Source organism: Podarcis cretensis, assembly GCF_951804945.1.
Source record: "Podarcis cretensis genome assembly, chromosome: 2".
Taxonomy (NCBI): Eukaryota; Metazoa; Chordata; class Lepidosauria; order Squamata; family Lacertidae; genus Podarcis; species Podarcis cretensis.
In genome coordinates this window covers 29,011,187-29,024,573 of record NC_137171.1, presented here as the reverse complement: position 1 = coordinate 29,024,573, position 13,387 = coordinate 29,011,187, and the positions used below count along the sequence as shown (strand labels likewise).

The 13,387-nt window shown below is 46.2% G+C and overlaps 1 protein-coding gene across 3 annotated transcripts; it reads right to left on the bottom strand.

The window, feature by feature from the left end:
* Positions 1-293: 293 nt before the first annotated feature.
* TEPSIN (TEPSIN adaptor related protein complex 4 accessory protein) lies at positions 294-13,098 on the bottom strand. Of its 3 annotated transcripts, none has more exons than XM_079965486.1 (13): positions 12,917-13,098; positions 11,315-11,387; positions 10,251-10,342; positions 9,257-9,350; positions 8,303-8,370; positions 8,105-8,183; positions 6,770-6,835; positions 5,825-6,028; positions 5,063-5,234; positions 4,802-4,915; positions 3,813-3,891; positions 3,357-3,491; positions 294-1,304 (listed from the first exon to the last, which is right to left on the bottom strand). In XM_079965486.1, exons 1-13 carry the CDS (start codon positions 12,959-12,961, stop codon positions 768-770), a joined length of 1,758 nt encoding a protein of 585 aa, XP_079821612.1. In that variant the 5' UTR covers positions 12,962-13,098; the 3' UTR covers positions 294-767. The 3 variants fall into 3 exon arrangements, with proteins under 3 accessions (XP_079821612.1, XP_079821610.1, XP_079821611.1); XM_079965484.1 differs by lacking the exon at positions 12,917-13,098 and adding an exon at positions 12,535-12,831 and having other exon boundaries at positions 10,251-10,340; XM_079965485.1 differs by lacking the exons at positions 11,315-11,387; positions 12,917-13,098 and having other exon boundaries at positions 10,224-10,340.
* Positions 13,099-13,387: the final 289 nt, after the last annotated feature.

Below are 13,387 nucleotides of genomic sequence, written 5' to 3'. Positions count from 1 at the left end.
TGTTTAAAACCCCACTCACGTACAGAGCCTGACAGCAACTCTGCTGCAATCTGCCTGCCTGGACCCATAAGAAAGAGTGGGGAGAAAGAGTAGATTTTGCTATAAGGGTTAGCTCAATTTCAAACTTCAGCAGAGCCAGGCAGTACAGAAAGCCACCCAATCCACAGTAGGACTGGAGACTGCTGTAGAGTAAGCCTGGACTGAGGTTTAAGGATAGCAGGAGTTGTTGACTATGAAAATGACCTCACCATTAGCTCTCCTTCAATTATTGGCACGACAGAACCAGAAGCGCCTTAGTGTTTGCCAGTGTTCTTTAAGGCTGCCTCATTTCTTATGGTCAGAATCCCAAGGTAACAAGCAGAGGACGTAGAAAAACAACAACATAAAAGTGGAAACGGATTTTAAATTGAAAAGGGAAGAGTAAAGGGGGTATTTCTGTCACTTCTGTAGCAACCAGGTATATGAAAACAGACTATATTGTGGGTGTTGGATTGTGCTTTTGTTGTTCAATAAGAAACACTGAAAACAATGAAATTAAAAAGGCAGTGTTGATCATTCATGTCTTCCTTTCATGCTTGCAATGACCCAGCAGAAATAAGAGGTGTAGCGATGGATGTTGCCTCTTCCCCTCTTTCGGGAATGAAGAACAGCAGCATAAGAGAATAGCATCCTCTGGCTATAGGCAGGTGTGTAACAGTTCAGAGAGAGCTAGAAAAACGCATCCATTTAGTGCTATCTCAAGCTGTCCCATAGCCCAAAGGGAACTGCTATGCATTGAGGAAGGAGAAAGCAGACGGTCCCTGGTTATCCTCAGTGGCTCTGGTGCTCCCAGTGCAAGGTGCTGTCCAGGAAGCTGGAGGTATACATTCCTGCTCCAGAGCATCTGCTAATACCATGCCTGAGGGTGCGACCAGCTCCATGCCGGCAAACAAGGAAACTGTGCCATCTGGATCACCTCTTGGAGGCCTGTCCTCTTGGGATTCAGGGTTTGGGAGTCTGCATTCTGGCCCTCGCTGGCCAAGCTCAGGTGGTTGGCTAATTCCAAGTTGGCCAGAGGACCCAGGTTCCAGCATCTGCCCTTCTGATGGATGCACAGCCCTGGTGAGGACTTCAGGTGCTTGGGAGGGCTGTGGCGCGAGACTCAGGGGTTTGAGGATAGCCTCTTCTGCAAATGGCATTGTATCCACCAGTAAGTCATCAGGACGCTTGGATGTGGTCCTGGCAGGGGCACAGTGGCCGGGAACCGGAGAAGAGGTCTTGGAAGTGGGATGGCTCCTGCTGAGTGCTTCAAATTGACGCAAGATCTGTTGAAAGTGGGGCAGAAGAGAAAGAGGGAGTGTGCCAAGTATGAGAAGAATAGTAGCAGAAGCAGGGAAAGGAGGACTCTACCCACCACAAGAAAAAGAGAGAGCAAGAGAGCCTAACAACAGGCAGAGGACCAATACCGACTCCATCCCAGGCTAGTGGAAATACTTCCACCCCTCCTTGCTGCATTCACTTTTACTGTGCTCAAGGGTCTGCTTTCTTGAGTTTCTGTTTGTATATCTTGCTCTTCCTTGCAAAGCTCAGAGTGACTAATGCAGGGCATGGGGGACCTTTTCCAGGCCAAGGGCTGCATTGCCACATGGGCAGGGCAGCCTTCCAGGGGCCACAAACCAATGGTGGGGATGGCCAGAGGCAAAAGCTTGGTGGCGCAATTGATGCAATTCTCGCCTTTGTACAATGAAAGTACTTAGAGGTTGTGACACACCAGCCACCACATCTATCCTTCCTCCACCCAGGCAAGCGAAAGGTTATCACAAGGGCACAATTCAGCCAGGCAAAAGCATTCCAGGAGACCATGGAGCAGGGCTAGTGAAGGGTACGGCTGGGTTTGGGTACAGAGGCTTGGAGGGCTGTGTCTGGAACCTGGGCCTGAGGTTCACCACCACTGGATTACTGTGAGTGCTTCCCTCCAGGCAGAGATCAGGTCTTAGTTTCAACAACGCTATCAACTTTGGGCAGAAACTACTGGGTTCTCCCACTGACTCTTCGATGCCTTTTTCTCAGGCAATCTTGAAGAACTACTATAGCAAGGACATTTATTTATCTAAAATATTTTAAGTCTCCTTTCAGGGCACACAGACCTCCCCAGGCACCTCATAAGGATCCAAAGCATGTGGGGGGGGGGAACCCAAACCCAAAAGAAACCCAGTGAAATATTTTTTTCAAGTACAGTGCCAATTCAGCCAAATGCAGACCTGAAGAAATGTGTTTGAGTGTTTTCTTTAAAAAAAAAAAGAGCGAGATCAGCAGTAATGACATCATATGTTCTAAAAGTATGGGGCTACCACAGAGGAAGTCTAACCTCTCGGACCCACCAGCCTAACAGCTCTTGACAGCAGAGTCTCAGAAACTGATCTCAATGCTTAGGCAAGCTCATGCAGCTGTAGGTAAACTTTCAGCTAGCATTGTCTCAAACTATTTAGGGCTACTTTTTAAAGGGCAAAACCAGCACCAAATGTTAGCACCTGAAATGAATAGATATGTAACCAATGGAAGAAGATAAGCAGCAACATGTCAAGGTTGAAGGTTCATTCCCCATATGGGACAGCTGCATATTCCTGTCTTGCAGGGAGTTGGACTACAACTCAGGGTCCCTTGCAACTCTACAATTCTTTGATTCTGTGATCCAGCACCCAGCTGCCTCAGATGTTCTAGCAGCCATGCTCTGCAGTAGTTGTAGTTTCCAAACTACCCTAAAGGGCAGCCCCACATACAGCACAGCACAGTATCTAATAGGGGTGTAACCAAGGCATGCACAACTGTGGCTAGGTCAGATTTCTCTAGGCAGATGATTGTATCATCTCCATTAAAGCCACAATGCACAAGCTGTAGAACCTAAATTAGGTTATGTGCACTGCCAAAAAGCAGGCAAAAGTCTCCCAGAGTGCACCAGAGGCAGTATGAAGGGAGATATTCTAGTCTTGGTCTACTAAAACAAGTGAAATGGAGCAGTAAAAAAGCTATGTACAGAACCAGCCACTTTATGTCCACCCACACAATCATGCCCTGTGTGCAGAAGGAACAAGCCCAGCAAAACAACGAAGAGCCTGGGGAGGTTGTAGCCAGGGCTGCTGCAACAAACAGGTGTGCAAGCCTTTGGGAGGCAGAGACCCAAGAGGGCATCAGAGGAGAGAGGGACAGAGGCCATTGTTGCCCGTGGTACCAAGGACTATCATTCAAGACACCCCAGGGTGTCACGGCACACTGGTAGAAAACCATTGGCCTACAGTTATCCCTCGCCAGGGTGCGACTGATGGGGCGCCCCTTGAGGATTTCAATACACAAAAGGTGGAAACATAAGCAGGAGTTACCTTTGTTGCTTTGTTGGCTACAGGCCCAGGGCTCTCTTGACTGAGCTCTTGCAAGTGCTGCTGAGTAATGGCCAATATCTGATCATGGGAGAGCAAGTCGGAGCACATGAGGGAGTAGATGGCACACATGGCTCTCTGTGGGGGGAAAGGAAAACAGCAGGGTTAAGAAGACCCTGGGCTTGCACACTGGGTCCAGCACTCATTCGGGCCTCTCATAATATGTTGCTTCACTGGAAAGAAACAAACAGAAGCTGCTCTTGCTCCACAGCCCACCCTTATGTGGCAAGAAAAAAAATATTAGTCCTAGGCTCCAACCCTCAATGAGATTGCAGCCAGCCAACCCCCCCCCCCCCAAATGTGGCCAAAGAGTTCCATTTCCCAACAGCTATTTCAGCTCTGGGTTGAAAGTAATCCAGACTGTTTTTCCCTCCACAATTGCTTTTCCAGGAGACTCACCATGCAAACACACTCACTGGGGTCCTTCAGGGTTCGGTTGAGGATAGCCAAGACCACCTCGCAGTTCAGCAGCCCACACCTATGGAGAGGGACAGTGCTGAGCCCAACAGCCAAACCAAAAAAAAAAGTAGAAGAGCAGGGAGAAGTTTTGCACGGCAAGGGGGGGGAAAAAGAGTGGCCTGGTCTCTCCTGGACCTTCCTTGCTCTCCTAATCCAAGAGGAGCAAGGAGCGTCAAAGCACCTTTTTTACATGGCTAATGGACAGTTCTTCACAAATGAGGCAGGTGGGGTGGGGTAAGAAAAACATTAAGGAGTGGCAAGCTGCCAGCTGTTCCTATTGCTAATGAATGTTGCAACAGGCACCATTTTGTCTCGAGTGCACAAGTGCTTGGGCCCAGATACAAAATGGATGCATAGCCATGCAAGGACTGGGGCTGGGCTATGGTTGGAATTCAACATCACATTCTTTCTATTTATTTTTTTTAATAAATATTTATTAGCATTTTCAAGATACATATAAAATCAAAAACAAAAATAAACAAAAAATAACAAAAGTACAAAAAACCAAAACTTAAAAACAAAAACACATTAAAATTCAAATACTTATTTTCTTTTAACTCGTTTCTCAGACCTCCTCACACCTCCCCTTCTTGTATTCCAATTTAAGTTATTAGCTCAGCAAGTCCTTAACTCATCACATTCTTTCTATTGTTCCATCTGCACAAAGCATTGAGGTTGCCAGGTGGAACAGTCCTTCCCACCCCCTTCACCTGTGCACTGGTTTCTCCTGCTACCTCCCGCCCCCAAATCCAATTTCAGAGGGGCATGGGGGCAGGAAAGAATCTTGTTGCTCCAGCAAAAGTCCTTGCACAGGGCTTCTGCTGAGAATGCTACCCGATGTGTTTGGGTACTTCTACAGTAATGCAGAAGAGGTGGAAGCGAGGAGGAGAAGGGTCAAGAGACGGCTTGGTTAGGAAGGGTGTTCATACTCCTTGATAAAATGCTGGGTCTCCTCGCGTGTCAGGAACACCTTGGAGCCTCTGGTGAGTTTGCTGACGAGGCTCACTTCCTGCAGGCAGTCCCCAAGGTTCTCAGCATCTGTCCTGTGAATGGTGGGGAGAAGGAAGCTGACAAGCCTGTTCTTTCTCCCCCATGCCCCACAAGAGATTCTCACATACGGGTGCATCTTGTAGGTGCAAGCAGTTGGTCCAGGCCCGTTCCCAGCCCCTTGCCCTCCCCAGCTCGCTCACCTTTCAGCAATGCTCCCTGGCTCCAGAGCACCTGAGTGGTTGTCGCTGCCCGACTTACTGTAGGAATCCGATGTCCTACTCAGCTCACTGTTCTCCTGCAAGGAATTCTGGGAGCTTTGCCCACTGTCCAGCTCCTCCCAGCCACCTCCTGCTTGCCCTGGCTGATGGGTCGCTGCAAAAGAATTTCAGAGGAGCAGCCATGGAAGAAGAACTGAAGCCCATTGCATCTCAGAAACTAAGTTCAGGGAAGGCATCTGCACACCACTCCCACCGTATCTCAACGCCAAAAAACTACAATCCATAACCAGAGATTCGTCAACTTGCCTCCCATCCCCAGAGCAAGATCTGGGATAAGAATTTGTTATTAACACTCCCAGTACGAGCAACATGAAAAAGGATTTTGCTTGAATTACAATATTATTTTGCACCAGCTAAATATTATTGTGCACCAGCTAGTAGACAGTTGTACCCTAGAAGTGGCTTCTTTTATTCCACCTCACTAATGCAGGGAAGCTCTAAGTGCCTAACATTTGCTCCTCTTTCTATAAGGTTTCTATACAAGTTTTGAAAACAGGATATACCATGCTTTATAAGAGCATAAGAAAAGCCTGCTGAACGGGCCAGTGGCCCTTCTAGCCCAACTTCCTGTTTTCACAGTGGCCAGCAGGATGCTCACAGGAAGTCCAAACACAAGACCTGAGCACAAACAGCAGCACTCTACCCACCTGCGATTCCCAGCAGCTGTCATTCAGAGGCACTTACCTCGCTTCTTATGAACAATGAGAGAAGGTGGCTTTGTAGGCAAGACGGAGCTTTTGCCTGGAAAAGGTGCTGTCACTGGCTCGTAGGCATCATCCTTCAGCTCCCTACCATGGGGACAAGGGAGCTCCTGACCAGGGAGCATGGCATTGGCAACCACCTCCGCTGCCTTTTGGATGGTGGCCAGCAGAACTTTGCCAGTGGATGCTGCAACAGTAACAAAGGCAGGCAGGCTGCTTAGCAGGTCAGGGCATAGTGGTTTGTCAGCCTATACCACAAGCAGCCAACATGGTGCCCTCCAGATGTTGTTGGACTCCCAACTCTCATTGGCCCCGGCCAACATAGCCAGTGGTCAGAAATGATGGGGGCTGCAGTCAAGCAACATCTGAAAGTTGTTGGCCACCCTGGGTCTATACACTATAGACACTGAGAAAACCCCAGGGCACAGAAAGAAGCCTTCCAAAGGACATCAAACCATAGCCATTAATTCTGGAAAGAGAGCCCAAGAATGGAAGACGAGTCCAAGACTACTGAAAGAGGCTTCCTCCATTTATACCAGCCTTGGATCTTCAAGATACTAGGGTGTGTTTGGTTGCTGATGTTCCTCTTTCAAGAGCAGGAGAACAATGCTGCCCTAAGATGGCACCACTGGCTGTTTCCATCCAGTAGATGAAAGCTTCATGCAGGAAAAGACTTGGGTCCTTCCCTTCAGTACCTTCATTTCAGGGCCTCAATTGCCCTTGCCTGAACCATGTTGGCCTTCTTTACAGTGCAAATTCTCAAAGTGGCTTAGAAACCAAGAAGAAAGCTATTGGTAGGTATCACGTAGCATTGGAGCAGGGGCTGAGATCCAGCATACAGGCAGCATGGTGACCTTGTCCCAAGAACTGGGGGTGCTCCTCAAGGACAGTAGTAGTAACACTCAAGACTTCCAAACCCAATGCTTACCGGAGCCACTTCTTTCAAAACCAAAGCCTTGGAGTGAGCCATGGGGGCTGGGCCTGGAGCCCATTCCTGGGAAGAGAGGCAATAAAACGGGCATAAATGAAAAGCAAGACCAGTATGGTGGTGGAATGCTTATTTCCTACCAGCATGCATATGATATTACATCAAGGTGAGATGGGGAGTCAGCATGAACAGCCTATTGACTTGGGAAGTCTTAAGTTGTTTTGAGTACGGCTTTCCTTTCGCACCAACAGAACATGCAAGGGTTGGGTGTGGTGTGGCCTTATGACAGACAATCATAGCTTACAAGGTCCCTTTTTAAATAGTTGCACATGAAAACCAGATTCCATACTGAAGTTTTTATCTCAACCACATAAAAGCATCAGTGATATCCCCCCCCTTTAAAATCTTGCTCACAGGCAAGCACTAGCTGAGCCTTCTGGACTTTTTTTAAAAAATGGTTTCAGGTCAAACAGTATGACAGGGAAGGTTCCAAGGCCCCTTTTGCATCTCCCCCTGCTTCAGCATTCTCACTTGGCCATAAAACGAGATCTGTGGTTCACTCTGTTCTCCTGGAATGCTTGAGAGTGACAGTGCAGGTTGTTCTTGTCCTCCTGGGCAAGAAGAGCTGGACAGAGTGTCCTTTTTGAGGCCAACAATCTGCCACGCTCCCTCTCTCAATACCAGCTAATATGGGGGCAAAACAGGAAGAAGCAGTGCTGGTTGAATCCCCACTGAAAAGCCTGTACAGACAGGACAAAAAGTGAAACGCTCTGTTGAATACGGAAGTGAGCTGTTGTTTTGAAAAAGTGCAAAAGATTCGAAACCTGCAGGGCAGGATCAGAGATTTAGAGAAGATTGGAAGAAATATACGAACTATTTGAAGAGCAAATGTAATCAACAAATTACGCTAGTAGGACTACAAGAGGTTTTGTAAGGAGAAATATATAAAATATTGCAAAGTAGAAAAAGAATAGAGATATTAGTTATGAGATTTAAATGTAATAGTGAAGGTAAGAAATGTAAATTAAGTGAATAGATTGGAAAATTTTCAGATGTGATTGATGGAAGTCAAAAAATTGTATAAGATATAAAAGTATGTTTAATTATTGTTGAAAATATGTTCAAAAACATATATATATATATATATATATATATATATACACACACATACATATACACACACACACACACACACATAGATGGATAGATAGATAGATATAGATATAGATATATAGATATAGATATAAAAATAAAAAGTGCAAAAGGATCCAAGACTTTTCAGGAGAAGTCTGGATGCTGAATAGATTTCTGTTCCCCTGGGGATAAGCAGTTTACCTGCTGAAGGCAGCTCTTTAGGTGGAATAGCAGCAGGCTGGGGTAGCAACACATCTGAAAACAAAGCGCTTGCCAGGTCCTGCAAAGGAAAGAAGTACGCTAGCGGCAACCAGGTGAAGAAGCCAGGCCGAAAACCTACCATGTGAAAGGACTTTAAGAACCTACCCAGATCTCTTGTGACCAGGACTTTTTACTCACCTGTGCAGTCACCCGCACCTTCTGATACAAGCTGTTGCCGTGGAGAGGATCAGGAGGCCCTGCAAACACTGCAAGGCAGAGGAGCAGGTGTGAAAGAGGGGCTCATCCCTGGGTGCCCTAAACAAGTCAGGTTTCCTGGGGCCCACTCCCTTGCACAGTCCCAAGACCAACCGTTGCGTTGATTAATTTCACTGTCTCTCAGCAACTAAAAACCACCTATGCAGTACTTTACATTGCTAATATTCCCAACATTGAGGACTGGGCCAAACAGAAAAAAGACATGTTTATCCACAGTATCTTGCATTATATTACGTGGCAAAACAAAATATATGAAGGACAGATATTGCAGTACAATTGCGGTGCATGCCCATAAAAATGCAGAAGGAAAATGCCCCAGAAATTCCAGTAATGCAAGAAAACTCCTTGAGAAGGGAGCTGTTGGAGGACCAGTTACCTTTCAATGAGTTTTCTTGCATAACATGAATTTCTAGGGCACTTTCTTTCTGCATTTTTATGGGCACTTTTATTTCGGTATTTGTTGAAAAGTGGAAAGTGTTGCGTAGGTCCATTTCATCATTTGCTTTAGTTATCAGTAATACTAATAATAATAATTTATACCCCGCCCATCTGGCTGGGCTTCCCCAGCCACTCTGGGCGGCTCCCAACAAAATATTAAAATACAGTAACCCATCAAACATTAAAAGCTTCCCTAAACAGTAAAATGCAATAGTAAATAAGAACTCTATATTCAGTGGAATGTGGGGAGAAATCATCAGTTGTGATAATCTAGGTCAGGCCCCATACTCTGGCCATTGGAGTTCAGAACAAACCCTGCACTTAAGAGCACAGATATGGAGCTAATATAGATTACTTTTGGCCCTTAAAGTGTTATATGAATATTAGGAAGATACTCTTCCTTGTTTATCAATATAGCCAACCCTGTGTCTTGCTTACCTGTGGCCTCCTGGATGAAGGAAGCATTCCGCTTCAGCTGCAGAAGGAAATATGAGGAGCCATGGCTGCACATGTGGAGCAGGATCTTGAGCACCTGAGGATGCAGAGGGGAGGCTTAGCTGGGATTAGGAGGACTGGGCTGGAAATCCACAAAGCAAGCTTGCAAAAATTTACCACTTGTCTGATAATAAATGTTGGAAATGTAAAGAAACTGAAGGTACATTCTTTCACCTTTGGTGGACGTGCCCTAGGATTAAGGCTTTCTGGGAGATGATCTATAATGAGATGAAAAAGGTATTTAAGTTTACCTTTTTGAAGAAACCAGAGGCCTTTCTCCTGGGCATGGTCGGCCAATTGGTGCCAAAGAAGGACAGAACATTCTTTATGTACGCCACAACAGCAGCAAGAATACTCATCGCAAAGTATTGGAAGACAGAAGATCTACCCACCGTTGAAGAATGGCAGATGAAAGTAATAGACTATATGGGACTGGCAGAAATGACTGGCAGAATCCGAGACCAGGGAAAAGAGACGGCGGAAGAAGAATGGAAGAAATTTAAGGACTACCTTAATAAAAATTGTAAAATTACTGAATGAAAGAACAATGTGGATTTGGAAATTAAGGGGTTTTCAGCTGTAATGATTAGGTATTAAGAAAAGGAAGAGTAAAAAAGTTAATAGAGATAAGGGGAAGGATTTGCTGAATTGAACTAATTAGAGATTGGAATACAGGAAGAGGAGGTACGAGGAGGTCAGGAAAGTAAGGCTTATGAACATAAGGGACTGAAATTATACTTGTTATTGTATGGGGTTTGTATGTTTTGTATGTATTTTTTCTTTTTCTTTTTCCTCTGTTTTTTTATTTTAGATAATTTTTTGAAAACTTCAATAAATATTTAAAAAAAAAAAAAGGAAATCCACAAAGCAAAGGGGAGTTGTCTCAAGATCTAAGGGCATCTCTGTTCACCCCTTTCCTCTACCCTCTTTCAATTACCTTCAACTTGACATTACACGAGTTGCTCTGAAGGCGATTGAGGAGGTACTCAAGGAGGCAGTGACTGCTTCCTGCTGAGTCATGTGAGATCTCTGGAAGTTTGTGATGTTAAGGAGCCAGGAAAGTAAAGGGACTGATGGTGAAGGATCACCTGGAAGGTCGTGCCAGGCCCTGCCCAAGCTGCCATGTTTCAGCTGCTGTTTATGCCACACTATGATTTGACTTGTACTCTCCTTCAGCAGAGTAAGAAATGCTATTTGTTTTTAGCATATAGCAACAGTGGAATTTTCTTTTTAAAAAAAGTTTACATGCAGATCTGAAACAAACTTGCTGGAGATATACTTTGGGTTTAAAGTGTGGGTGAAGTATTGGGAAGGGATAGGAAAGCATGTGCATGTATCTGGAGTGGGGCTGGCTCCTTATCTACCCCACTCTCTGCAGTCCACATTTGATAGGTGGGCAGGGCTGTCCACTTCTCAATCCTCCAATATCTCCATGCCATCAGGTCACTCATTTTTGCCTCCATGGACGATCAGCTGATTGTTGAGCACATCACTTTGCAAGCCCTGACAATCAGATGATAGTTGGGGCTTGCAAAGTGCTGTGCACAGGTCTTTGCAGGTGCTAACAATCACCTGACTGGCTATGTCTGAAAATTCTCTTTGGCCCACACTATATATGACACAGTATATATGACATCAAAGGTAGCTTGGTCAAAATGGCCTCATGGACCAAACAGGGAGGTCTGACGAGCCTAATTGCCATAGGTTACCCCATACCATCCCAGTTCTAGGAATCCGAGTAGCTTAGTAAACACTGCTGTTTTCTACGTTTCTTGTTTTTCATACCAGAATAATCAGCTATCACAGGTGTCACCCAAAAGGCAAAGAAGCAATTTGTACTGAGCTAACCTCTGCTTGAATTAGCTCCCACGTCATTAGATAGATTGGGCCTCTGTTCTAATCACTAGCCTCTGCTCTTCCTAGGAAAAGCAAGCATCACAGTAACCAAAGGAACCCCCAGTTGAGACCGAAGAGCCAACTCTTTCAGAGAGCAAAGGATACTGGCCATCTCTTCAAACAGGTACCCCGGGCATGGGACTTCATCATCTGAGGTACCTTTGATTAGAATGGGTAGCTGGAACAGGACGGGGGGGGGGGGGAGAGAGAGAGAGAAAGAAACACACAAGAAGAAAAGTCACTGAAACAAATAACGCGGCGCCTTCTCAAAAGGAAAGAATTGCATTTTTTGTCCCTGCATGCTACTCCTGACTCGATCCATGAAGCTGCAGCTAAGAAGTAGTATTTCCCCCCCACAAACCCACAGCTCCACTTGACAACAGTCACAGATTGTAGTAAAGAAAAGGTCTGCTTAATCTCTATTGGCAGAGTATTTCATAGTGCTGAACTGAGGATGCCAAAGACACTATTTTGTGTCTTTAGGCAAGGTAACCTGGATATAAGTTGTTCAGAGCCCTGTAAATGAACACAAGGTTCATTAATTTCAACAGGTTGCCTGAATAGAACGTAGTTGGATACAACCAATTATGTATGGATTTTATAATTGATTTCATAGTTGTAAACTACTTAGAAGCCATTTTGGCATATGTGGTATATAAAGTAATACTAATACTACTAATGATGTATCTGCTCCAGATACAATTTTCTGGTGCAGCAACTGGTCAATTTAATCAGACTTTGTATTGTTACTGAGGTAAACATTCATCCATAAAGCTTTCTTTTTCCCATAACACCTGAACTGAAGGATTTACAAGAGCTCCCACCCCAATTTCAAGCTGTGTGACCATATTACAGCATGAGGGCCCTGACAACTCAGCAGCTTAGAAACAACCAGCAGAAGTCACGGTTACGAGGATGGAACAAGACCAACTCATGCACTAATCCTTCTTGGGGATGATGACAATTACATTATTATACATCTCCACCCCCATTAATCACTTCATCTGGTGCAGTTGTGAAGTTCTCAAAACCATCAAATCTAGTCTTACTATCAAAGCAAAGACACCTACATGAGGCAAACATATATTGCAAACCTGGAACATGTGTATTTTTCAGTGCTGAATTAAACCCTGTGCAGGCCCCTAGGCAGTTGAAATCTCGTCCCTCTCCTGGCTCTACCAGGATGACATTGAACTAAGAAAGCTTGATTGTAATTTTCTTTCAAGATCAAACCAATATCATTTTGATCCGTAGTCATGGGGCCCCTAGGCCCGTGCCTACTCTGCCTATTTGGTAATCTGGCCCTGGGAGTTTTGGCTCCCTACCTCAAAGGAAGATGCTTTTGTAAAAAGATTTCATCGCTATAACTCTCAACCATTGTGCTTAAGCCCCATCAGTAACTGCAATAGAATAATCTGGTGAAGCTCTTCGCAAAGATCGCATCAGTTCGGTGTGCAAGTGGTGTATGAGTGGGTGCTCCCTCTTTTTCCTTTTCCAAAAGAAAAAGAAACTCCTTTCACTAATGGTGTCAGGGGAAAAGGGTTCCCTGCCGAGCCTTTCTCCGGCAAGGTGTATTACCAAACCCAGGGATTTTAAATGGAGCAACACTGCCAAACTACCACACCAGCAACAGGCACCCCAGGCGCTCTTCCCCACGGCACCGCCGCCCCCAAACTCCCACTCAGCAGCGCGTTCTCCCTTCTATACCCGGCTCAAGAAGCTCAGCCGATCCCGCAGAGGTACCGCCGCCATGGCAATTTCCGAGCCCGAACATGTGGAAGCTTCACCTCCTCGCCTTCCGGAACTTGACGCGCTCCAATCGGACGGCGAGCCTGCGCGGGCCCAGCCAATCCAATCCTCCGGCGAGCGGGAAGTAGCTGTCACAGTCGGACGCCACCACCAGAGGTAAGGGCAAGAAACGTTCTACGCCGTCGGACGTAGCGGCGGCCCAATCAGGACGAGGCATAATGGGGCTGCGGTTCACTCCGGAGAGCTTTTGCGAGTTCGGCCCCGCGGGGGCCAATCAGCGGGCGGCGGAGCTCCGCAGGGCCAATGGGAGCTGCGCCGCGGAAGGCGCCGCCGTGGTGATGTCTGCGGCCGCCCAGTAGCGGCCGGAGGGTTGCTGGCCGGCGCCATGTCTAGCAGGGGAGTCTGGGGTCGCGTCCGGGAGAGGCTGCA